The following is a 25516-nucleotide window of genomic DNA, read 5'->3' as shown; positions in this document are numbered from 1 at the left end:
GGATGATATTGAAGGTTTAGTTCTTCGATAAAAGAGCAGATACATATTCCAAAATAACAAATAATGTACTCCTTTTAACAAGTAAAATGTCATGTAATGTGCCTGAAGGGTCAAAGCAAAAAAGGAAAGCAAAATAGGTAATGGACCATAAAGTTTTTTCTTTGACCTATAAAACAGGAACTCTTGTACAAAACCAACATGGCCATTTCAGGAAATACTCTGTCATGAAAGCATTCCTTGCAAGAGAAATGATTTCTTCACAATAAATGTATACAATATCAAATATAGTTCAGTTTTCTTATTGAAATATGTGAAGAAATGGACATATAATGTAAAGTGTTTAAAATAAAATCTCTGCTGGAAGTTACTTTTCATGTTTCTTAAAGGATCACCAGCTTATAATACACACTGCCATAGGAACAAGGATACAAGGATGAACCTAAGAAATTCATACAAGGTCCCTCACAGAAGGGGAAAGGAACAAGAGCTCCTGAGAGTGTGAGGGACAGTGAGTGGAGAGGGAGTTATGAGCAAGAGAAGGTAAGGAGAGGAAAATATGTGGGACCAGAAAGATTGTGTCGGGGGGGGGGGGAAGAATAGATGAGAATGAATAAAAAAGAGATACCATAATAGAAGGAGCCATTATAGATTTGAAGAGAAAACTGACTCTAGAGAAATGTCCAGACACATACAAGGGTGACCCCAACTAACAACCTGAGCAACAATGGAAAGTCTAACTTATATATCCTTTACTGATAATGAGAATGATAACTAACTTATATGCCATCATAGAGCCTTCATTAGTAGGTGATGGAAAGAGAAGCAGACACCCACAGGTAGACACTGAGCCAAACTCCTGGAATCCAGTTGCAGAGAGGGAGGAGTAATAACAAAGGGGTCAAGACAATGCTACAGAAACCCACAGAGACAGCTGACCTGAACAAGGAACAGCTAATGGGCTCCCAGATTGATAGCTGGGATACAAGCATTGGACTGACTCAGATCTCCTGAACATGGATCTCAGAAAGCCTGGGCAGTCTAAAGTATCTCTGACAGTGGAACCAGGATGCATCCCTGGTGCACAAAAGGACTTTGAGAACACTTTCCCCATGGAGGGATACTCCCTTAATCTAGAGGCAGGAGGAAGTGCCTAGTCCCTACTCCAAATGACTTGACAGATTTTGGTGACCCCTCCTGGAAGTCATCACCCTCCCTGTGGAGTGGGGGGTGGGTGGGATAGGAGTGTGGTCAGGGTGTATGGGAAGGAGAGGGAACTTGGATCTATATGTAAAATAAGAAAAAAAGAATAAAGAAAAAAGAATAAAATTTCATACTAAAAGCTACTTTAAAGGAAAAGCTAATATTGATATGAGAGTGTATGGTTTAAAATGTATTGAATCATAAGAATTCTGACTTAAGTACCCAAATCTTCCATTTCCTTCATATGAAACACTAAATTACTGAGAATGTATAATTAGTTATTGTGTTATTTCCTAAACATTTTCAATACTATTATGCTCTCTTTTCGTATTTTTCATAAGTATCAGTATTTCTCAGCTTGACATGATGTAGGATCACATAAGCTTTAAGTTTTTGCACATAATGTGAAGGGTAGGACACATTACTGTCCCATGGGCCTGGGTGGAAGCAAGTGTGTATCAACGTTAATTTCTCTCTACTTCTCAACTGGGATTACAATTTATTCACCATGCCTTCCTAACAGTGATCTGTGTACCATCCAACAGTAGCCAAAATAAATCCTTCAGGTGTGTGGTTGAGATTACTTTTTCTTGTAACCAAGGAAGCAAATAACAGAGAACATACTGGGAAACACAATGTTTTGGAGAATGGATATTTATCATAATAAAGTTATCCAAAGCTCTTCCTGAGCAAATTAATAACAAAATGAAGTACTCCTCAGTGAAATAATTGCCTATTTTAATGATTTTTTGTGTTATTTTAGAAATAATCTTCAAAATGAATTTTTCTAACAGTATTTTTAGAAAACAAAATGGATTTCCACGTAATACATGATATTATAATATATATTACAACTCTAGGAAAGAATTTTAGATTGTCTGACTAAAGCACTGATCCTTTAAAATTACAGCACTGACTTGAATTCCTTATTGTAATCTTCCATGCAACTTCAAACAAGAAAGACTATCTTAAACATTTATAAATTTGCAAAAATGGAAATTAACTATAGATTCACCCCTAACTTATTAAAGAGAGTAAATTTATAAATGAAAACTACTTAAATTTAAATGAATGTGTTTTCTCAGTTTAATTATATAAAAACACAATTTTAGAATGTATATAAATATTAGTACCCATAATATTTATAAAGCAGATCATATTCTACAAATGTTAACCTGTAACATAATTATAAGTTTACAAGCATTTCAAATTTATTTCTATGTACACGAACAAGGTAGAAATAAAGTTTCACTGGTGTACATTGTGATTTGTTTATTGAAGATCACTGGAATCTTGTTATGTGAAAAATCAAGTACCTTTGCAGGAAATTAGATTAAATCCCTCATGTGAACTTAATTCTGTATAATAAATTTGTTTGGATAAATGGGATTAGTTTTTAATCAGGAAGTCAAAAAACTACTGGATAAAAATTAGTTATAAAATTTATTAAACTAAGTTACAAAGATTAGCTTGTAAGAAACATAAATTATTTATTTTTCAAAATTGTTTAATAGCAAGTGATAAGCTTTTGTTTCATGCTGTGTTGTTTGTTTTTGCATTATTTAATATTGAGACTATAAAAGGTATTCTTTGAAAGTTGACATTATTCCCATACCCAAGGAAATGGCAGTCCTTTTCAGATGAAATAAGCAAGTTCCAGTGTCAGAATTCATTTCTCATTTACATACAAGTCAGTGAAAAATCCTGTGTGTTAGTTTTGAATAATATTCCAGCTAAGAACAGGGGATGAGCTGGCAAGCATCATCGCAAAATTTTATTATACTGTTAAAACATGTTCTCAGACAATGCATGCAAAACATAATTTCTACTTGAGATGGTGTGATTTATATGTCTTGGATAATAAAACATCAAGAAGAATGTTTCACTAAACTCATTTCTGCTTCAACAACAGAGTTACAAATATGATTTAATATTAACCTGATATAAAGGGGCAGGAAGACGTGCAATCAGAATGCCAGGAACTCATGTCATCTGAATACATATCAGACAGCACATCTCAGAACAGAAATTTTCATTTATTACACAAAGGTGTGCACCTTAAAACTAACATTGCTGTTTTAAAGTTAAGTATGTATAATAATTTCACATATAAAATATTTCATACTTCTGAAAGTTAAAAATTAATTTAATTAATTTGGAAACTCCTCAGTTGACAATCTTATGTAATTCATTTGAACATAATATCACACACACACACACACACACACTGTTTTGACTCCTTATTACTGTGGATTTACACAGAAAATATAAGACAGTACAGGTTTTAAAAATTTCTAAGTAGAAATGTATTTGGACTTGTTATTTTAAACAGCATTGGCCTTGAGAGTTGATTAAGTAGTTAAAAGCAGAGGGTGCTCTTCGGGAGCACTTGATTGGATTCCCAACACCCACTTGGTGGCTTACAACCATGTGTAACTCCAGTTACAAAGGGTATGACACCTTACAAAGGGTATGTCATCCATGTAGTACTACACTAGTACTACATCCATAGTGCATAGTCACACATGCCAGAAAAACAATCATGCACATAAAATAATTTAATAATTAAAAAGGGATTTTTTTGTTTGTTTTTGTTTTTTGTTTGTTTTTAAGAAGCATCACTATGTAAAGAAACTAAGAAGGTTGATTATCCTTCTACCGTGCCAGTGGAACATGCCAGGTTGCATGGCTGTTAATTTAAATTTTTATATCTCTAAAAAAAGTTCTTCCTACACAAAAAGTATGGAATGAAGCAGTATGCTTTTTTTGCCCCTCCATAACTGGATTAGGATACGTTAGAGATTGGGGAGGTAGACAGAAAATCCAAAATATAAAATAAAGATAAACACATTACCAGAGAAGCCATAAAAAGCTTAAAAAGTTTTGAATTTCCCTTCATTTTTTTCAGTAAGAATCCTTTCTTTAAAAATCTACAAACATAAAAAGTAACTTATTGTATCAAATAATAAACTTCAAAACTAAGAATGCATCTATAGAGAGTTCTCCCTTTTCTTATTAGAGATAGTTTATACTATGTTATTACCAATTTAAAAACATAAATATCTTCAATATTTTACATATAAATCAGTCAGACAGAAATGGCCAGATACTGAGTTCTCTATAGGATATATTTTAAAATTGTCACTTGTCAATTTATAGATGAGATAGAATGCTAAATAGGAATAATGGTTTGGGCAGGGATTTTTATCTGTACCATATGGAGAAGTAGAAAATTATATTGAGATCATCAGGTCATCCTAAGAAATAAAAAGAGTTATTTCAACAGAGAAATTTGTTGCCCACACAGAGGCCCCAGATGTTCAAATAATTTTAGAATCACATTGCAGATTGTAAATTATCTTTATTTTAACTGTATTTTCAAAATGGTATCACATCATTTTTCTTTCACCTTTGAAAGATTATTTTAATAGTTATTTCTTACCTTTGATTCTTGAACTTTCTTGATTTTTTTCCTGCTGAAAAGAAAATAGAAATGTGTCAAAATCTTTAATATGTTTTTGATACTTTGACACAAAAAATTATCATCAACATGAGTTAAATGCTTTTTACACATATACTACAAAACATAGTTTTAGAAATTATGTTTCAAATTAATAATAATTCCCTGTGCATATGTTTCTCTAGGAAACCTGTACACATGCTTCAAGTAAATAATTGGCTAATAAATAATAGTTATTCATTCTTATCCAATTATCATTCATTCCATTTAATTTCAATATATACTCAATAATGTTTTTCCAATTTGATTTCAGCTCAGTACTAACTATACAGTGTTGGCAATGATAAAAATTTAAGGATAAACATAGAGAAAACTATATTTAGTTTCCATTTCAATTAGAATTGGTTTGTGCCAATTAGGAGGTGCCAGTTAGGAGGCCTAGGCAGAAGATAAGACTTGTAATAGTGGAACCAGTATTTATCCCAAGGGCACAAATGGACTTTGGGAGTTCATTCCCTATGAAGGGTTACTATTTCAGCCCAGATACCCGGAGGAGGGCCTAGGCCCTCCCCCAAATGATGTGGCAGACTTTGATGATCCCCCATGGAAGGCCTCACTATCTTTGTGGAATGGGTGGGGTTGGGCTGGGGGAGTTGGTAGAGGATGTGGGAGAAAGGGAGGGAGAGGGAACAACAGGGGAATTTATATGTAAAACGATTGTTTCCAAGTAAAAGAAAAGTTTTCAAGATTCCATCTAAAATTTTTAAAACAAATAAAATGTCAAATATTAATTATATACATATATATGCATATATATGTATATATTTATATATATGGAGAGAGAGAGAATTACATGAATGTCAATTAAATTTTGTTCAAGTAAAAAGGAAAAGAATCATATGTTGTTGCAAACAATACCAAATTTAGAACTCAATATAGTTGTCAACAAATTATAAACATACAAATATATGTGTTATATATATTTATTGATAATATATTAATATATTTTTATATGGATATAGTGGTTTAAGTAGGTATGGCTTGCATAGTGTTTGAATGATTGGCCCATAGGGAGTGGCATTATTAGGAGGTGTGACCTTACAGAGTTGATATGGCCGTGTTGAAAGAAGTGTGACAACTATGGAGGTAGACTTTAATTCTTTTCATGATCAAGCTATGCTCAGTATGACACAGTTGCCTCTGCTGCCTGGAAATCAAGATTTTGAACTCTCAGTTCCTTCTCCAGCACCATGCCTGCCTACTCACCACCACCTTGAAGATAATAGACTAAACCTCTGAAAATGTAATACATCCCCATTTAAAAGGTTTTCTTTATAGGTATTTCCATGGTCATGCTGTCTCTTTACAGAAATAGAAACCCTAAGACAATTATTGTAATATTTGTAATAAAAAAATGACAATAAAAATTATAAATGCATTTATAATCATAAAATTGATGACTAAGTTCTGTGAATTTGAAAGACTATTGTAAATTAAACTTTGTCTTTATTTATACATTTATCATTATATAGCTATTTCACATTTCATAAACATATTTTTATAGAAGAGTGTCATGTGCTTCAATCATATTCACCCAACTTCTTCCTCCTCTTCCCTCCTGTTATTTCCATTGTGTATCCTGTACAGTCTTGCATCTAGATTTATTTCCCATAAATAATTTCATGCATCTATGTAAAACATTGAATCCAAAACTGGAAGAAAACAAATAGTATTTGTTTTTCTGTATCTGAATCATTACATGTAATATTATGCTAATTACATCCATGCTCCTGCAAACAGTGTAATTATGTTCTCCTTTATGGCTCTAAAAACACCATTGTATAAGTACATTACACTTGTTTATCAGTTCATTTTTCATGCATTTTATATTTAGGCTGTTATTACATATTTGAGATTTTGAAATGTTTGTAATACACATGGATTTACAAGTATCTCAGTGCTATTCTGAACTAATAACATTGGCACATATACACAGACTATGTTTTGATATGGCAGCATTTTTTTCAATATTTCTGCTGTGTTTATATACATTTCTTTTGTATGTAAATTAATTTTAATTCCCACTAGCACCATATAGAGTTCCTACATTCCTTGTAATAGCACCAGCATTTGTTTTTTTTTCTTAATGGACAACCATGCTGACTGGTATGCATCAAAATTAGAATGTAATATTTTGCATGTTTATTCACTATATATATATATATACATATATATATATATATATATATATTTCATCTTTTAAAAGCAGAATGTTCACTTCATTAACATATGTATTGATTGAACAATTTGAAAATGTTAATTGATGTTGATTTTTATAGTTCCATATTTGTAAATGTTTTATGTATAGATAGATAGTTAGATAGATATGCTAGCTATTAACCTCATATGATATATAGCTGGCAAAGACTTGTTTTCCCATTCCAATCTGTATCTTTCCTCAGTATGATTCCTTTTCATGTGCAGAAATTTTATTTTCAGATGATCCCATTAGTATTTGTGATTGCTTCTACATCAATTGTTCTATGTTTTCCTCTATATTTTTTAAAAATTTCAGTAGTTACAAACATTATTTGATTTTGCATTTTTTTTGGCATGAGAGAGATATTATCAAGTTCCTTATCAGTTACTCTTAGAGATTGTTCCTCAGTTTGCTTTCCTGACACAACTTCAGGTATCAGCTTTCCACAAACGTTAGTGATTTTGCCTGATATTTTGGCTTTGAAAACCATCATTGTTATAAAGCCTCAAAGATCACATAGTTGTAGTGACTTATGAATATATCATATATTAAGGTATTACATATGTATATATAATATATGTAAACAATATATAAATATGTAGAAAATATATGATATATACTATTTTATATGACTTATATATAAAATGGTAATATATGTATCTAAACATAATATATGTTGTATAGTTTCATGAACTTTGTTATATCTTTTATAAAATGGTAACATTGCTGTAATAAATAGTGAAGAGAAAGTACTAGCTTTTCCTTGCTTAGTCAAACTGAAATTAAATCTATTTTCCCTTACTAATTTCTGCCTTATAACTTAAAATACAGGGAAACAAAGTAAGAAGTTTGTGGATTCAAGAAGACAGATCCTAATCTGTAGCTTCTGTATAAATTAACCACAGTCTTTATGCACAGAATACCTTTAAATAAAATATTCTAGAATTATGTATCCAAAATTAGAAAAAAAATAGTTTAATTATCCAGTGAAAGAGAATGGAAAGACAGAAAATTATAGGATTAAAAACCCTGAGAGCACAGAATCATAAACTCCCAAGCAATGCATTATTTATGAAGTGAGTTTTCGATTATATAGATTCTTTTCAGAGGTCAAGTACAATTATCTCTTTAAAGTATCCATTAGAGTTATTGAGCTAGGTGGAATTGTTGCCTTCAGATTAAACACTATTTTGTTTCTTTTGTGGGCTTAGAAGTAATATTGGAATTATTCAAGTAAGGAAAGGATACTATGAAAAGTACACACTGATAAAAATTTCATTATAAAACTAGCTAGGAAAGAATGACTTGAGTTTACAAGTCCGCCTATTTTCATTTTCTATTCTTGTCATTTAATTTTATTATGTAATTATGATTTGTGTATTTATAACATTAAAGATTGAAAAATTCTAATTAATGGGAGTAAAGCCATGTAAAAGAAAGTGACAATGTTACTGACTTTATGTTATATGACACAGAGAAAGACTAGGAAAAAAGGTGACAGAAGGAAGACCAGTTTCTTTAACATGACATGTGGGGTAAAAAAATTAGGTATGCAGGTCAAATTAATTAATTATGAAAGTTCAAAATCATAATGTACTGTACATAATGGTAGGAGAAATAGCTCAACATGGAAAGTTCAATCCTTTGCCAAAATTGAAGGATCTGGTAGTAATTTAAACACACTATTACATGACAGTAAAAGAATCTCATAGCACCCAGTGTGGTATTCATTATTATTATTATTATTATTATTATTATTATTATTATTATTTTACTTATTTAAATTGATCCCAGTTCCTTCTCCCTTCCTGCCTTCCATGCCCCCAGAAACCTCCTCTAATCCCAACCCCCATGCACAGGGAGAGTGATGCCTTCCAGGAAGAATCATCAAAATCCATCAAGTCATTTGGAGTAAGGTCTAGGCCCTCCAACCTGCCTCCAGGCTAAGGGAGCATCGCTCCATTGGGAATGTGCTCCCAAAGTTCTTTAGTGCACCAGGGATACATCCTGGTTCTACTTTCAAAAGCCATTAGACTGCCCAGGATTTCTAACTGAGACCCATGTTCAGGGGGTCGTGGGTTTTTGTAGCCTGGCTTGACCCCTTTTGTTATAATTCCTCAGCTCTGCAGCTGGATTCCAGGAATTCGGCTCAGTGTGTATCTGTGGGTGTCTGCTTCTGTTTCCATCAGCTACTAGATGAGGGCTCTATGATTGCACCTAACTTTATTATCAATCTCATCATCAGGAAAGGGCATTTCCACTGTTGCTGAGGTTGTTAGTTGGGGTCACCCTTGTAGGTCTCTCTGGACATTTCTCTTGAGTCAGTTTTCTCTTCAAACCTATAATGGCTTTCTCTACTATGGTATCTCTCTCTCTCTCTCTCTCTCTCTCTCTCTCTCTCTCTCTCTCTCTCTCTCTCTCTCTCTCTCTCTCTCTCTCTCTGCTTTCATCAGTTCTTCCCCTGACTCAATATTGCTTTTGGCAAGATTGCCATTTTTACTATGTTTATCCTACCTATCCAAGAGCATGGGAGATCTTTCCACTTTCTGGTGTCTTCTTCTTCTTTAATTTCTTTCTTTAAAGAAACAAAAGTTCTTGATATATAGGTCTTTCTCTTGATTGCAATGTGTTACCCTAAGATACTTTATGGTTTTTTTTTTTGTATCTATTGTTAAGGGTAATATTTCTATGATTTCTTTCCCAGCCCCTGTGCCATCTGTATATAGAGGGCTACTGTTTTTTTTTTTTTTAATTTTGTTTTGTTTTGAGTTTATTTTGTAATTTCCTGGATGTGTTTATCAGTTGTAGGAATTCCCTGGTAGAGTTTTTCAGGTCATTTATGTAAATTATCATATCATCTGCAAATAGTGACAGATGACTTCTACCTCTTCAATTTGTATCCCCTTGATCTTCTTTTGTTGTCTTATTGCTTTACCTAGTACAATATTGAAGAGATATGGAGAGAGTGGGCAGCCTTGTCTTGTTCCTGATTTTTAGAGAAATAGCCTTAAGCTTCTCTCCATTCAGTTTAATATTGGCTATTGGTATACTGTATATTGCTTTTGTTATGTGTAGGTATGTTCTTGTTATCCCTGATCTCTCCAAGACCTTTATCATGAAAGGGTATTGGACTATGTCAAAGGTTTTTTCAGCATGTAGTGAGATGATTATGTTTTTTTTTCAGTTTGTTTATATTGATAGATTTTTGTATGCTGAACCATCCTTGCATCCCTGGGATGAGACTACTTAGTCATGGTGGATGATTTCTCTGATGATTTCTTGGATTTGGTTTGCCAGTATTTTATTGAGTATTTTTGTATAAATGTTCATGAGGGATATTGATTTGTAGTTCTCTTTGTTAATTGTGTCTTTGTGTGGTTTGGTTACCAAGGTAATTGTAATCTCATATTGTAATCTCATAAAACGATTTGGAGGTCAATTTTAAGCTTCTATTGTGTGTGGAACAATTTGAGGAGTATTGGTATTAGTTCTTTTTTTTTTTAAATTTCTGGTAGAATTCTACACTGAAGCCATCTGGCCCTTGGCATTTTTCTTTTCGTTCTTTTTTTTTTTTTTTTTTTTTTTTTTGGTTGGGAAGCATTTGATGACTGCTTCTATTGCATTAGGGGGTATTAGGTCTATTTAAGTTTCTTCTCTGCTCCAGTTTGTTATTCTTGAGCCAATGCTAACAGAATTCAGCCAGCATAACTTTGTGATACATATCTTTAGTTTATACAAAGACAAATACGTTAAATAATCATTGACATGGTATTTTACTGTACACAATATATTAAAACCTGTTTATATAAGTAAGTTTGTATACTATTTCAAATATTTTCTGGTATGTTGATTAATATTAAAATAATAAGAATGTTTGTCCACCTATTAAAGTAATAATAGGAACACCATTCACTTTTCACTGTGTCTTACAATATTTCTTAGAGAATATTCAGAGCACTGTAACCTGATTATATATAAGCAGATACCATGAAATCTACCCCAGAGGTTAAGTGGTCAATATTACTTGTGTGAATTCACCTGTGATGATTCTACCTTCCTGGAACTTTAGCTCTTAGCTCTTACTTTTCTTTTATTCTTTCTTCTAGCTCTTCCTTGGAAGATGATACCTTGTCTTAAATCTTTGAGAACATGTTTGTTTCAAGAAAAACACACAAAGCAATTTGGGCAGAAAGATTCAGAAGAAACACACAGATATTGTGGTAGTTTAAATGTTATTGTCCCCTATATGCTTATAGCAATTGGCACTATTAAGAGGCGTGGCTTTGTTGGAGTAGGTGTAGCATTGTTAGAGCAAGTGTGTCTCAGATCACTTCCTGTTCCTTGGGGGTATCCATGTAAAGCTCCCAGCTTCTTCACCAGCACCATGTCTTGTTGGGAAATATCCAACTACACTGTGAGTCCCAAGTTTGCATTTGCATCAATTAAATAACAATTAAACTTGGGTCAGGAGGCTAAATTGCAGCTAGTTGACAGTGAGTAATCATAGTGCACCAGAGAGCATACTATTGAGATAGATAGTCATAGTAAGTAAAAGGGTGGGATTGGGAGTGTCTCAGCATTTTTTTTATTGTTGCTTTTTATGATTTGGTGGAATACAAACACTGGTCTTCAGTGAATGCCAGCAAGGAGAGGGGGTTAGGTAGCTGGTACTCAGCCTCTTTGAGCTATTGGGTTTTTATTTTTTATCTCAGCCTTTGAATCTCAAGTCTTATTCATAATAAAAATGGTAGAGATTTAGTTAAAGATACTTTTAGTAGTAGTGACAGGGCCAGTGGTTGGGGAGCAGAATTCTCAACAGTCTGCAGCTTGTGTGGCCAGGCCACTGTAAATAAAAAGGCCAGTAACTGCAGAGTTGCAATTGCTGGATAAAATAGCAGTAGGTTAAGGCATAGCCACTGTGCTGAATTTGAAAGAGCAATGTCTGCCTGCATTCTACCCACAAAGAAAATAATGGATAAAGCATGTGAAATTGTAAGCCAGTACCAATTAAGTGTTTTCCTTTAGAAGAGCTGCCATGGTCGTGGTGTCTCTTCACAGTAATAGAAATCCTAAATGAGGCAGCAGTTGGTACCAGTGACTAGGGCATTGAATGCACATGTTTAGAGGAACCTAGACTTATGGATTTTGGATTAGGAAAGCAGAGGGATGCTTTAAGCATGGCTTAAAAGATCATACTAGTAGGGACATAGAAGACAGTGATATTGAGGGTGATTTGAACTTGTGGGGGGGGGAGCTGCTCAAGGGGTTTCATAGGAGAAGAATTTTAGTATGTTGCCTACAGATTGTTCATGTGATATTTTGGTGAAGAATGTGACTTCTTTTTGCCAATCTGAAGAATCTGCTTGACGTTAAATGGAATAAAAGAAGTGATAATTTCAGGGCAAGTCTTTACCCAGCTATGCCTTTATCTTCTGAAAAGGAATTAAAGAACAATTTAGGTACAGGCGCCAATGGTGGCACCTGGGCCTTTGAGCCCAGAACTCTGGAGACAGAGGCATGTAGATATATGAATTCAAGGTCACCCTTGTCTGCAGAGCAAGTACCAGGATATGAAAACATAAGCAGTGAAGGAAACCATGGAAAACACAAAGCTGGTGAAGATGTAATTGAACCATGTTCCAACCTCAGCAATCAAAAGTACTTGGCAGCTTCAGCCACATGGCTCAGGGTTTAGAGTCCAAGACAGAAATAAGGTGTTACACAATTTCCTTCTGTGACTAAGGAAAGCTGCTGAGACCAGGCTTGTGTCAGAGGTGTATGTGAAGCCTTGTTTGTCTTAGAGACCCCAAGATGCCAAGAGCCCTAGAATGCCTGTGAAGCACAGCTGCTAACAGGGAATGGGACAAACCCAAGAGAAAGAAGTGTTTTGCATTCAACAAAACCGATAGGTATTGGAGATCTGAAGAGTACTTTGTCATCATACATGGAGATACAAAGTTTGGAGTTTGCCCAGATGGTTTTCTGTCTTACTTTGTTTCAATATTTCCTTTTTTTTTTTTTTTTAAGAGAAATGAAAGGAATTAATAAAATAGGAGGCCATACTCAGGCTGGAAGAGGAACAATTGCACTCCTATGATTTCATATAACTTAAAACACAACATAACATATAAATGTTAATATAAATATTAAAGACATGTACCAAGTAGTTTCAAGTAGTTTGCCAACCCTTAAAACAATTGAACAACATGCTGTATTAAAACTATATGACACATAGAATAGAAGACATTTTTTATGTATTTAAATTTTTTGCTGTTATTATTTTCCCTCTTGGTAAATCATGACAATATATTATGAAGATTGCAATAAGATGTATCTATATGGTTCACATAGATAGCCATAAATGGAAGAATTTTTTTTATTAAATAATAATTTTTGTTAGGTTCCAATTTTGTGAAAGGTGTTTCCAGATGTAAATTATCTAAAGTATTTTCTTTTTTTTTTCAAATGTTATGTGCTATATTTCTCTTTTTTATAGTTTTTTTAATTTATTTTATATAACAAAGACCAATTAAATGAAAACAAATTTCCTTAACTGTGTTTCTTTATATATCCTGTGCCATTATACATTGAAAGCATGTGACCACCCTTTTTATTTTGGTTTTACAAGATATTGCAGTTAAGAGACTGCACGAGACTCAGAAAGGACTTTGAACTTTGGGCTTTAAAATAAAGTTTGAGACTTTTATATATTATGGGGACTTTTAAAGTTAGACTAAATGTGTTTTCCATTATGATGCAGTTCTAGTTGGTGAGGCAGATACTCAGGTTAAAGCTGAAGATCAGAGAAACAAAGCAGCAAGCCACTAGAGAGTTCTCACCTCTACCAATGCTCAAACCTAAGGGGCGATCCACTGAACCTCAGACTGCCCCTGACTGCACTGTTCCTTAAACTCACTCAGACTGCCTCTGTCTCCACCAAACCTCATACTACAAAGAGATCCTGTATCCTCCTATCTTATATTACCCTCTAGTATTGGGATTAAAGGCTTGGGATTCCAAGTGCTAGGATCACCTTTGTGTGAGCTCCTTTTCTCCTTCAGACTGGATCAATTTTGTGTAGCTCGGGGTGGCTTTGAACTAACAGAAATCTGTCAGCCTCAGGGATTAAAGGGTGTGTGCCTCTATTGCCTGGCCTCTATAGCTAACTAGTGTGGCTGCTGGGATTAAAAGTGTGTGCCTTATGCCCAATAATTATTTTTCAAACTAATGCCACAAACAAAAATAGTAAAGTAGGAATTCACAGAACATACATGGCAAAAAGAAATAAACTGTTTTAAAACCAGCTTTTGGAGTTATAATGCTTTAGAGTTTATAAATGAATGGAATGGCCAATAAGAGATATATTGATTATAAATACGTTACTATAACTTGATAACACATTTCTTTTCTGACATTCCAACACAGGAATACCCCAAAATACACAGAATTTTTCACCTACCCTCCCCAAAATTTTCTCAATAGCATTAATTAAGCTGTTGGTAATTTAATTATAAAAATGCTTGACAAATAAAACACATTTGGATGTATGAAATTACAAATGGTCCTTAGTCTTGGTGATATAAAAATAATGTGAGTACACTGTAATGATAAAGTTTATGTAATTAATTTAATCAGAATTTTATTATATTTTATTATAAATCATTTCATTTTTCTTTGCATTTCAATAATTTTCCTTTCCATGGTTCCCTGAGAAAGGCCTTCTTTGGATCTTTAGTCAAAAAAAAATCTCTATTACATGAATATCATAACCAGTTTGCATTCTTTACAAATGGTATTGTTCCCTTTAATGATTTGTTTGTGATCGTGCCTATTTGCCTTATTGGGATGGTGATTTGATGGACAAGAGTGTAGTGAGATATCCACCCCTCACCTGTTGCATTGACCATGAAAAATGTGTGGACATGACATGGGGAAAGCTAGGTATGGGGGCCAGGACCCCAATAATCTCTGTCTTGGTTCCAGTCAGGTCATAGTGAGCAGCCTGGGTATGGATTCTTGAAGTGTGAACTTGCAGGTTAGTGGTTTGTTATGTAAGTGACTTTGCCCCAGGTAAAATATATTACCTATATATTAACCTTGTCCTGTGTATTTTAATCTGTGCATCTTTACAGGAGGACTGTGAAGCCTTCACTTATAAACCCTCAAGATCTATATAAGCATTACTAGAAAGTGGCCTCTATTCCTCATAGCCTCTGGTTCTAGAATTCAATAGTTGGGGCCAAGAAGAGGCATGCACGCTCGTGCGTGCACGCACACACACACACACACACACACACACACACATACACACACACACACACACACACACTGTTAGCATTCAGAAATATGTACTGGTCTGTCTTTGAGGTTCTGACAGGATACACCCTAAGCTGCAGCCACTAAGAGTACCCCTTGTGCATATTCACTATGTTCCCTTTTAAAAGGGCCCTGCCCACCTTCCATCCCTCTCTTTATTTCTCTCCTTCTGTCTGTATCTCTATCTGTCTATCTATCTATCTATCATCTGTCTATTTCTCCCTCTCTCTTCCCACTTTCTTCTCCCCCCTTTCATCTCTCCTGCCAGTCTAGGTCTCCCCCACTTCCCTATCCCTTCTTTTGATCTTCTTCTCTAATGAAAATCCCCTCTGCCTGAACCCTGATGCATGGCATCTTTCTCTCATGCACTGCTTTTCTTAAATTACAACACACATGGTGAGGAAATAGTTAAATATACCAATCAATGAGAAAGTACATGCTATCTAGAGTAAATTCATGGAGAATTGAGCTCTTCTTGAACATTGCATGGCTTAAGGTATACAATGAATAGTGAGAAACTGGAAACCCTAGAAGAGAAGTCCTGGTAAAGGAATGTAGTTTCTTTTCACAGTTAGTCTAGGATATAGCACTATATCATAGGCACAGAAAGATAAATCACATGTTCTCTTTCACAGGGGAATTATAGTTTCAAATATTCAGATTTGTGTGTTCAGTCAGGGGTATCTGAGAAAATAAAGAAATTAGAAATGGACCTTTTGGGTTAGAGGTGTCATAAGAGATAAGGATAGCCCAACATAGATAAAATGAAAACAGTGTGGGATTTTGATGGTGGAAAATTGAAGCAAGAGAGAGGAAGACAGAGAGAGAGAGAGAGGAAGAGAAACTGAAAGAGAGAGAGAAATTATTCTATACATCCAGATAATTGTGCTCCTGAAAGACAAGGTCATAGCCTGTAGATAGCAACTTAATTCCACTTGTTAGCTAAATTATCCTGGTACCAAGCTGCTTTATAAATATCTATGCTTATACCCATACCCAAATACTAATTTATCATTGGCTCTAACTAGCTGAAGGGATGTGAAATGCTGTTTTCTGGGCATAAAACTCCTTATTCAGACATGACAGAACAAGAGCTATGGCTACCTGAGTCAGCCCTGTAGAAGACTGGGTCTTTCAGCAGTCAATAATGGACTCTACCCCTTTCTGATATATTAAGTATTCAAAGAGAGAAAAAAAGAGAGATGCTTGGGCTTAAAATTTACAAATTATAAGTGAATTCATCTACTTAATTTCTTCCAATAATATGTGAAATAATATTTTATTGCACATGTTCCAATTTAAAAGTTTACCTATTGGTTAGATGTTTCATAAAATGAAAGTTTCAAATAAAGCCAATGGTAATTAAAATACATAAATAATGATATTTATGGTTTAAATTTGCTTAAAAACAAAGGTTTGTTTTTTATTTTTAGCAAAATTTTATGCATTATAATGAAGTCTTCAAACCATATCTGAATATGATCAGTATGCTCTGTGTCAAATATAATAGAACATAATTTTCCAAAGGTGCCACAGAGAATATATTTTGCTTAATGGAATCAAAATGCTTAAATGCTGTTGATCTCAAATATTTTATCAGTGTTTAATTAACATCATAAAGGAATAGTTGATTTCCAGATCAAAAAAGGTTTTCATATGGAGGGAATAAATTAAATGGTGATAGATGGAGAGGACAAGACCAGGCTGCAGAAAAACATAGGTATAGCTGACCTAAACATGGCGGAGCTAATGGGCCACCAGACTGATATCTGGGAAGCCAGCAGGGGACTGACTCAGGCCCCCCTGAATATGGGTCTCAGCCAGAAGGACTGAGCAGTCTAAGGGACCTCAGACAAGTGAGCCAGGATGTATCCTTGGTGCATAAAGGAACCTTGCGAACACATTCCCCCATGGAGGGACAACTGCCTTAACCTAGAGACAGGAGAGAAATCCTAGTCCCTACCTCACATGACCTGTCAGATCTACATGACCCCAACTGGATGGCATTCCCCTACTTAATGGAAATTGGGATATGGGGATGTGAGGGCAGGGTGGTTAGGGTATTGTGAGAGGGCAGAGAGGGTAAAAGTGAGGGAGGGAGGGAGAGAGGGAGGAAGGGAAAGAGAGAGGGAGAAAGGGAGGGAGAGGGAACTGGTATCGACATGTAAAATAAAAAAATTAAATGTTAAAGTAAAAATTCATAATTAAATGTCTAAGATGAAATATAAAGTCAAATATTTTAACGTTAAAAAAATTAAATCGTGATATAGGTTCAGAAAAGAGAGGGTCTATTAAACATAAAAAAATCAAAATGATAACTATTTCCATAAAAACTATACAAATATATATATATATATACATATATATATATATATATGCATTCTACAAATCTTTGTCATTTCTTTTATAATTTTAAATTTAAGCATTGAAAGTGCGATGAAAAATAAATATCTGATCTGAGATCAAATTTTAAAATAATAATATTTTTAAATTCCAATAGTAACATTTTTTCACTATTATATTTTGACTTAAAATATGAAGAGAGTGTGAAGATAAATTCATCTGAGGACACAATTTTATTCTATTTTCTGATGAAAATTCATGTTAAATAATAGAGTTGAATCTATTTATACAGATCCCAAAATTAGATAAGTATAACAATCTTTATAATAGCTTTGCAGTGTGCTTTATGAATGAGAAATATAGTGTTGATTTTCTAGTATAAATAAGTAATTAAAGAATTTGAGTAAGTGAAAGTACAAAGTACTAATTAATGAATTTGTCATGGAAATTAGTACTATTGCATGATTTTAAGCTCAGACATTCATATTATAATGTCTTCTATATTTTATATTTGTAAGAATTTGAGTTGGTAATTTACTGTTTATACAGTTTCTAAGTAGTAATTGTTATAGCAATAAAATAATTGCTTTTTTTAATAGTCTATAATTGGGGGTACAGCATAGCATATATAGTAATGTCTTTTTAAAAAGGTAATGAATAAAATATGTTATTAAGAATAGAATTTGCAAAATAAGGAATCTGTACTGTGATGTATAAAATATAAATCTAGATATCTCTGGCCAGACTAAAATAATGCAATGTACCAGGAGAGTTAAAGACCCAAAGACTGTTGTTGGGATTCAAGCCTCAAGCTGAACAACAGAAAAGCAAAGCAGCCAACCTGGTAGATATTACTTATACCTCAAGTCAGACTAAAGGAGTGATCTGCAAACTGTTCCCAACTTCACTTCTCCTCAGATTCATTCAGATTGCTATGCTTTTTCTAGAGACTCACTCTCAGACTGAATGTTTCTAACTTTTATACCTCTCAAATCCTGGGATTAAAGGCATTATCTCTGATTCACTCTTCTGTAGCCCAGGGTGGTTTTTGACTCAGAGATCCATCTATCTCTTAATCCTGAGTCCTGGAATTAAAGGTGTATACCACCACTGTGCCTAGCTTCTACAGCTAACTAGTGTGGCTGCTTTGTGATTTTTTTTACCTCCAATGGCTTTAATAACTCATAAGCAATATATCACCACAATGCAAGATACCCTGTGCATAGTAAATCCAGATATTTTGTGGTTTATAGATTAATGTTTGTTTCTGAAAAAATGAACATACATAAATAAGAAAGAATAGTGGAACAGCACATACTATATTGATTTATGATAATTTTATAAATTATGTATATCTACAATTTATAGGTAGCCACAAATTGAAAACCAAAACTTTCTGTTAATAATACTGCAGGCACCTTCAGTATACCCAATTTTGAATGGAGCAAAAAGTTTTACAACATTTGAAAATTAAAATTTGACAATTAAAAGTGAACATAATATTAGAACCACTGAAATGGTTTCAGGAAGAAAAAAAAAGGAAAAAGTAAAAGAAAATAGAAAAAAAAGAAAAAAGAAAAAAAGAAAAAGAAAAAGAAACAAAAAAAAAACAGTGGGATTGAATCATTTAGCAATGTTTGTAAAATCTACAATAGAGGTATAGTATGCTAGTGAAAAACTCATTAAAAAAACTGTATAAAATCTTCAGGGAAATCAAAGATTTCATTATTTGTATAGTTGTTCAATGGGAAGGTGTTGACATGTGCTTGGGGGATAGAAAGCCTAAAGGGTCCAGTATTATGAACTAAGGAGAAAGGATTATGAATTGACAAATTGGAGAATAGGTAAGGAGAAGGAAAATAACACTGAGGGTATTTTAAAAGGCCATATCAGAAACTACAATTTCATAAGCTTCCTAAAAGCATGAATATTTTTAAAAAATTGAATTGACTTACCCTGTTCAGACTAGTGGATAATGTTTCATCCAGAAGCCATAAATTGTCAAACAAAAGAATCCTAGTGCCAGAGTAGGGTATCTACCAGAGACTCACAATAAATAAATACAAAGTAATTAGGGTGTAGATACACATCCCCAACACTTCTCCAACTCTTTCCAGAACACCTTTTACCCTTTCCTGTCTTCTCATGTATTCATTTGCCTTCAACTTACTGAGTCTAATCAGTAATTCCCATATGTATTCTCCTCCAAGAAAACCCCAAATTAATTGTCCTTGCTCTTATTTACACACCAAAATTTAATGGGAAGACCTTGTTTCTGAAAACATCACCAAACACATTGATCATCAGACACAGAAATAAACAAACAAGTACTGACCTGGAAGCATTTACCCTGCAGGCTAGTTTGCATAATGCTAGATGATACTATGAAGACAGATGAAAGAGGAAAGACATTGATTGCCTTACCAAATCATGAAACTTGAGAACTCCAATAACTATGAACTTATCAAAATATGGTATGATATTAACAAGAATGTCATGGAACTAACCTATAGCATTTTGTTGGACTCAAGTCCTGGTCTATAGGAAGGAACTCGTGGTACAGTAAATCTAGCCAAGTACTTGGGTTGAGAGGTCATAGGTCCTATAAAAAATGAAATTTCTTTAAGTGTCTTTAAGCCATAGAGTGCCTCAATTCTCACCCCTTATCAGAAAAGCTTCATTATGTAGCAGATAGCAGTTGAGGATTCAGTAACTTACAAATGCTTAAAGAGACTTTAGTGTCACACCCTTTCCACCTTCAATTCAGAAAACAGCAAAGAAGGGGAAGAAAGAAACAGAAGTTGGGGGTGATTTTGGAGGTGATAGAGCCATAGGGCCACTGAATCACATTAGCTACAGTTGCCTATATAAGAGCTATTCTGTAATAAGCCAATCAACATTCAAACATAGAGTGTGAAAAGTTCTTCACAAGGCCCCACAACATGCTCAGAAGCAAATGGCAGTTGCTAGGCGCTGGAAGGAGAAGAGCTGGAGGAGGAGGATCAGTTTCCTTCTGTGTTCTCACCCATGATGCTTTGACCATGGCCCAATATATAAATGTAAACAATCAGTGTTATATAGACTTGGTTGGAAAGAAAAAGAAGGCATCAAGCTGGGATTTGGGATAAAGGGAGAATCAAACAGGAACTGAACAGGAGTCAAAAGTGAATGAGGTCTAAATATTTTCTGCATAAAGAACACTGGCTGATCTTCCAGAGGACCCAGGTTCTATCCCCAGCACCTACATGGCAGCTTGTGGCTATCTCTAACTCCAGTTCCAGGGAATCTGGCATCCTTACACCAATGTACATAAAATAAAACAAAATAGAGTGTTTTTTAAATTCCTAAAATATAAATAAAAATTTAAAACATTATTTATTATGCCACCCATATGTACCCAAATCCGAAGTCATATAAGTGACTCTTCATTTGACAATATGACATGTGATAGGACACTCAAAGCAGATAACAGTGTAATTACAGAGCAACCAACTCTTCCCACATTAGCAAACTTGCCCTTGTTATCTTCAAGTCTACCGTAGCTATGAAAGACAGTGATAATTGTAGAATAAATATGATGAGCATGCTCAAGAAATTAAAATTATCAAAGGAAAACAGAAAAGAGAAGTAAAAACATCAAAGAAGAAAAGTCCAAGCCAAATTAATGTGCTTATCATTTGAAATCTGTATGTAATTAAGCCCTATATCTAGAGATTTGCTGATTTTTGGGAACCTGTTCCCCATGCTGGATTACCTTGCCCAGCCTTGACATTGGGGGAGGAGTTCTGCTGCCCTACCTCAACTTGATGAGTCACATTTTGTTCAAGGCCATGGAAGACCTGCCCCTTTCTGAATGGAGACTGAGGAGGAGCAGATATGAGGCAGGGTTGATGAAAATCATGGGAGGAAACAGAAGAGGGGGGAAGAGAAACTGTGGTTGGTATGTAAGTTACATGAAAAAGTTGTTAATAAAATAAAATAAATCTGTATATTAGATGCAGAACATTTAAAAATATATTAGAAATTATGTCATGAAAAATTGATGAATATTGGATTTTAAGTCAGAATCATCCTATGTTTCCCAAAGATCCAGACATAGGGAAATCTAAGTAGAGAAAGAAAGAAATCAAATAAGCAGTAAGTAAACATGGAACTTATAAACTTACAGTTAAGAGTCATTCTCTCTCACACATTCTGTCTCTCACTTTCCTGTATGTGTCTCTGTGGTTTTGAACAGGAGTATGTCCGTGAAATTGTCTGCCAAAGGAGGTCAAAAGACAACCTTGGGTTCTATACTGTGTTTTCAAGGAAGGGTGTCATGTTGTTCACTACTTCATTCACAAAGCTGCCTGCCCTGCTTTTATATTTACTCCCCACTTTGCTTTTTAAGGGACAGGTGGTATCAAGTCCCATTTTGCATAGGTCATCGGTATCTGATCTCAACATTAAGCTATTTATATCTTGTGCCAACTATCTAGCCCAAAACATGTTGCTTTTATTGATTAGGATTAGCAAATTTACAGGAAATGAGTCTTTATGAGTTTTCATTATGTATACCATTTTACATAATGTTTTTCCCTCATCATTCTTGCTTTTCTCTACAGCTCCCTCATAACAGTTCATTTCTCTTCCACAAATATCTGAAATACTGTTTCTATCCCATATGTGTGTGTGGACACACACACACACACACACACACACACACACACACATATATATATATATATGCTTCTTTTTCATTAAGAATGGATCCATTTATAAGAGTGAACACAAAATGTTTATCTGTATTGTGTTTCATCCAGGATTCTCCCCTTTTTTGAAATAGTTTTTAAGATCAATTTTGACATAAAAAATCACTGTAAATAAAATAAGCTTACAAAAGCTTTGTTATAAAAATATGTATTTATACTTTTCCAACAGAAAGTAAATACTCATAGAGAGAAAAGAATCACCAATTGTAAGACGTTCCATAACAGTATACTTATAATTAAGATGGTTGGATATTACTTTGTGAATAGGAAGTAAGTAAAATGATTTTGACTTTCATATTGTCTTCATGAAAGATATATCTTAAGGTATAGAAGCAACACAACCTATTTCATTATTTTAGTTGCCTAAATTTGAGCAAAAGTGAGTTAAGGAGACAAGCATAAATGAGTTACATTGATGGAGAGCACCTCCTGTTACTGAGAACCTTGATTTCATTCCCAGCAACCACCGGGCAGTTTTCAACTGCCATAACTTGAGCTCCAAGGGGTCTGATGCTGTCTGTTCTTCCCCAACAGCATCAGGCATGAGTGTGGGACATAAACATGCTAGTAGGCAAAACATCCATATACATAGCAATTAAATAGTAAGTTTCTAAAATTCAGTGTAGTTTTTTTTTTTTTTTTTACTGTTCTGTGTAGCACATCTTCTCTCTCAAAATGTTTAAAACCAATCTTGAAATACAACTAAAGAAAAACTGAGAAACTTTGACATGAAAATAACTTCCTGGCTTCAAATGTATTGCTTCCTAAAATAAGAACAAAAGTGGGATAAATAGCTCTAAAACATGTTGAAGTTATGTACTCAAAGTACTCAGCAACAGTGTGGCAGGTTTGGGATAGAGGGCAGCAGAAGGAAAAGGTCTGAACTTTAATCACAAAACATTGCCCTTTGGTAGGAATACATAAATATTAATAATGTTCATAAACCAATAAAGAATAAATAAATGAATGTATTTAAGCTAAGACATCTGCTGTGAATTTCATTATTACGGAGAGAAATATGTTAGTACATGGAGATGTTTGATTTTGTGTGTCTTCAAAAGTATTTGATTAAACTACTGCTTCATATTAAAGGTCCTATGTGCAGCAGGTGGCAAATAGGTCATGAGGGGATATAGCATCCAGCTGGAGCATGCTGCCCATCTGCCTGCTAAGTACTATGGTTGAAGGGAGCTGACAGCAGCTTCATTTTTATCTAGCTTTTAAATTCTGCAAACCCCATTTCACTAAGTCACTAGTCTAGTCTGGCTAGAAAAGTTTTCTGTCTTCCTTTTAAACCTAACTTTTTCTCTAGAACTATAACCCACGGAAGGCTACTATTCTGATAAGCTCTCCTTTATCCCAGCCAAAAAAATTTAAAATGTAAATCACTTCAGCTAAAATTAAGTAAAAATGTTTCTAAAGGTTAGTTTACCCAGTATTTACTCTGGCATAATCTATTTTACTAAATTCATAGATTAATATTTTATTTTTTGCATTTGTAAAGTATAAAACAGTATGCAAGATTAATGTAATTTCAATTATTTTATTTTGCTTAAAAAGGAAATAAAATTGTAATCATGGATGTATTAAGTATTCTGACCCATCTTCTTTTAAAATATTTTGGGGTATCACTAACCAAACAAGTTCAAGATTTATATGATAAATACTTCAAGTCTATGAAGAAAGAAATTGAAGACTATATCAGAATATAGAAATATCTCTCGTGGTCATGATTTAATAGGATTAGTATAGTAAAAATGGTCATCTTACCAATAGTAATGTACAGATTCAATGCAAAACCCCAATACCATTCTTTAAAGAACTTGAAAGGACAATCTCACTTTCCACCTTCCTGTGGGGAAAAAATAACAACCAAAGAGGGATAGCTACAACAATCATGGAAACAAAAAATCTTCTGGTGGTAATATCATCAGTAATTTTACACTCTACTACAGAGCTTTGTTAAAAATCCAGCATGGTATTGGTATAAAAACAGACAGGTGGATCAATGAAATCTAACTGAATATCCTGACATAATTCCACATACCTATGGACACCTGATTTTTGACAAACAAGCCAAAATTATACAATGGAAAAAAAAGGAAACAGTTTCAACAAATGGTGCTGACATGTAGAAGAATGCAAATAGGTCTGTATCTATAACCTCCTACAAAACTCAAGTCCTAGTAGATAAAGCCATCAACATTAAACCATACACACTAAATCTGATGGGAGAGAAAGTAGAGAAAAGCCTTCAAAACATTGGCAAACGAGACAGCTTTCTGAATAAAACACGGAAGCATGGGCACTAAGAGCTACAAATAATGAATGGGCCTCATCAAACTGAAAAGTATCTGTAAAGCAACAAACACTATCAATTAGACACAGAGGCAGCCTAAGAAATAAAGATTTTTTTATCAATTCCACATACTATAGAGTTCTAATATTCAAAATATATAAAGAACACAAGAAAATAAATATTTAAAAAACAAATAATCCAATTAAAAATGGGGTACATATCTAAGCAAAGAATTCTGTTTAGAGAAATAGGGAAATTTCAAATTGTGATAAACACTTTAAAGGATGTTAAACACCCTTAGCCATTAGGGAAATACAATTCAAACCAATTTGAGATTCTATTTGCTCAAATATGTTCATTGCAGCTTTATTAATAATAGACAGAAACTGAAAAAAACCTATGTGTCCCTTAGTCAAAGAATACACAAAGAAATCACAGAGTATTATTCAGCAGCAAAATAAATAAATAAATAAATAAATAAAATGGTAAAATTTTTAGGAATATGAATTCAACTAGAATAAGTAACAGTGAGTGAGGTAAATCAGACCCTGAAAGACAAACAAAGTATGTATTCACTTACAAGTAGATACTGGCTATTAAGTAAATTATAATCAAGCTATAATTCACAGACTAAGACAAGTTGAGTAGAGGGGAGAAGTATGTATCTCCCTGAGAAGAAGAATAGATTCTGAGAGTGTACTGGGTCTAGCAGGGATGGGAGCAAAAGGAATCAGATTGAGGCTGGATGACTGAGACAGGGCAGGGAGAAACAACTGGAACTGGAGGGGAGGCATTTGGGGGAAAGTGTGGAAACCTAGTGAAATAGAATCTTCCTGGTAGGTGACCATAGTGTGAACTCCTAGTGACAGGATATGGAGTCTGACCTA

At 34.0% G+C, this 25516-nt stretch overlaps 1 protein-coding gene across 1 annotated transcript in view; it reads right to left on the bottom strand.

Annotated features, from left to right (window-relative positions):
* Positions 1-25516, bottom strand: part of Fstl5 (follistatin like 5) — a 530620-nt gene that overhangs the window by 471491 nt on the left and 33613 nt on the right. The window contains exon 2 of the mRNA XM_051199180.1: positions 4643-4676. Coding sequence (XP_051055137.1) covers positions 4643-4676 — 34 coding nt within the window. The remainder of the gene's footprint in view (positions 1-4642; positions 4677-25516) is intronic.

This window comes from Phodopus roborovskii, unplaced genomic scaffold (assembly GCF_943737965.1).
Source record: "Phodopus roborovskii unplaced genomic scaffold, PHOROB, whole genome shotgun sequence".
In the NCBI taxonomy this organism is placed as follows: domain Eukaryota; kingdom Metazoa; phylum Chordata; class Mammalia; order Rodentia; family Cricetidae; genus Phodopus; species Phodopus roborovskii.
The sequence above is the reverse complement of the archived record's forward strand: the minus strand, read 5'-3'. Positions and strand labels throughout refer to the sequence as shown.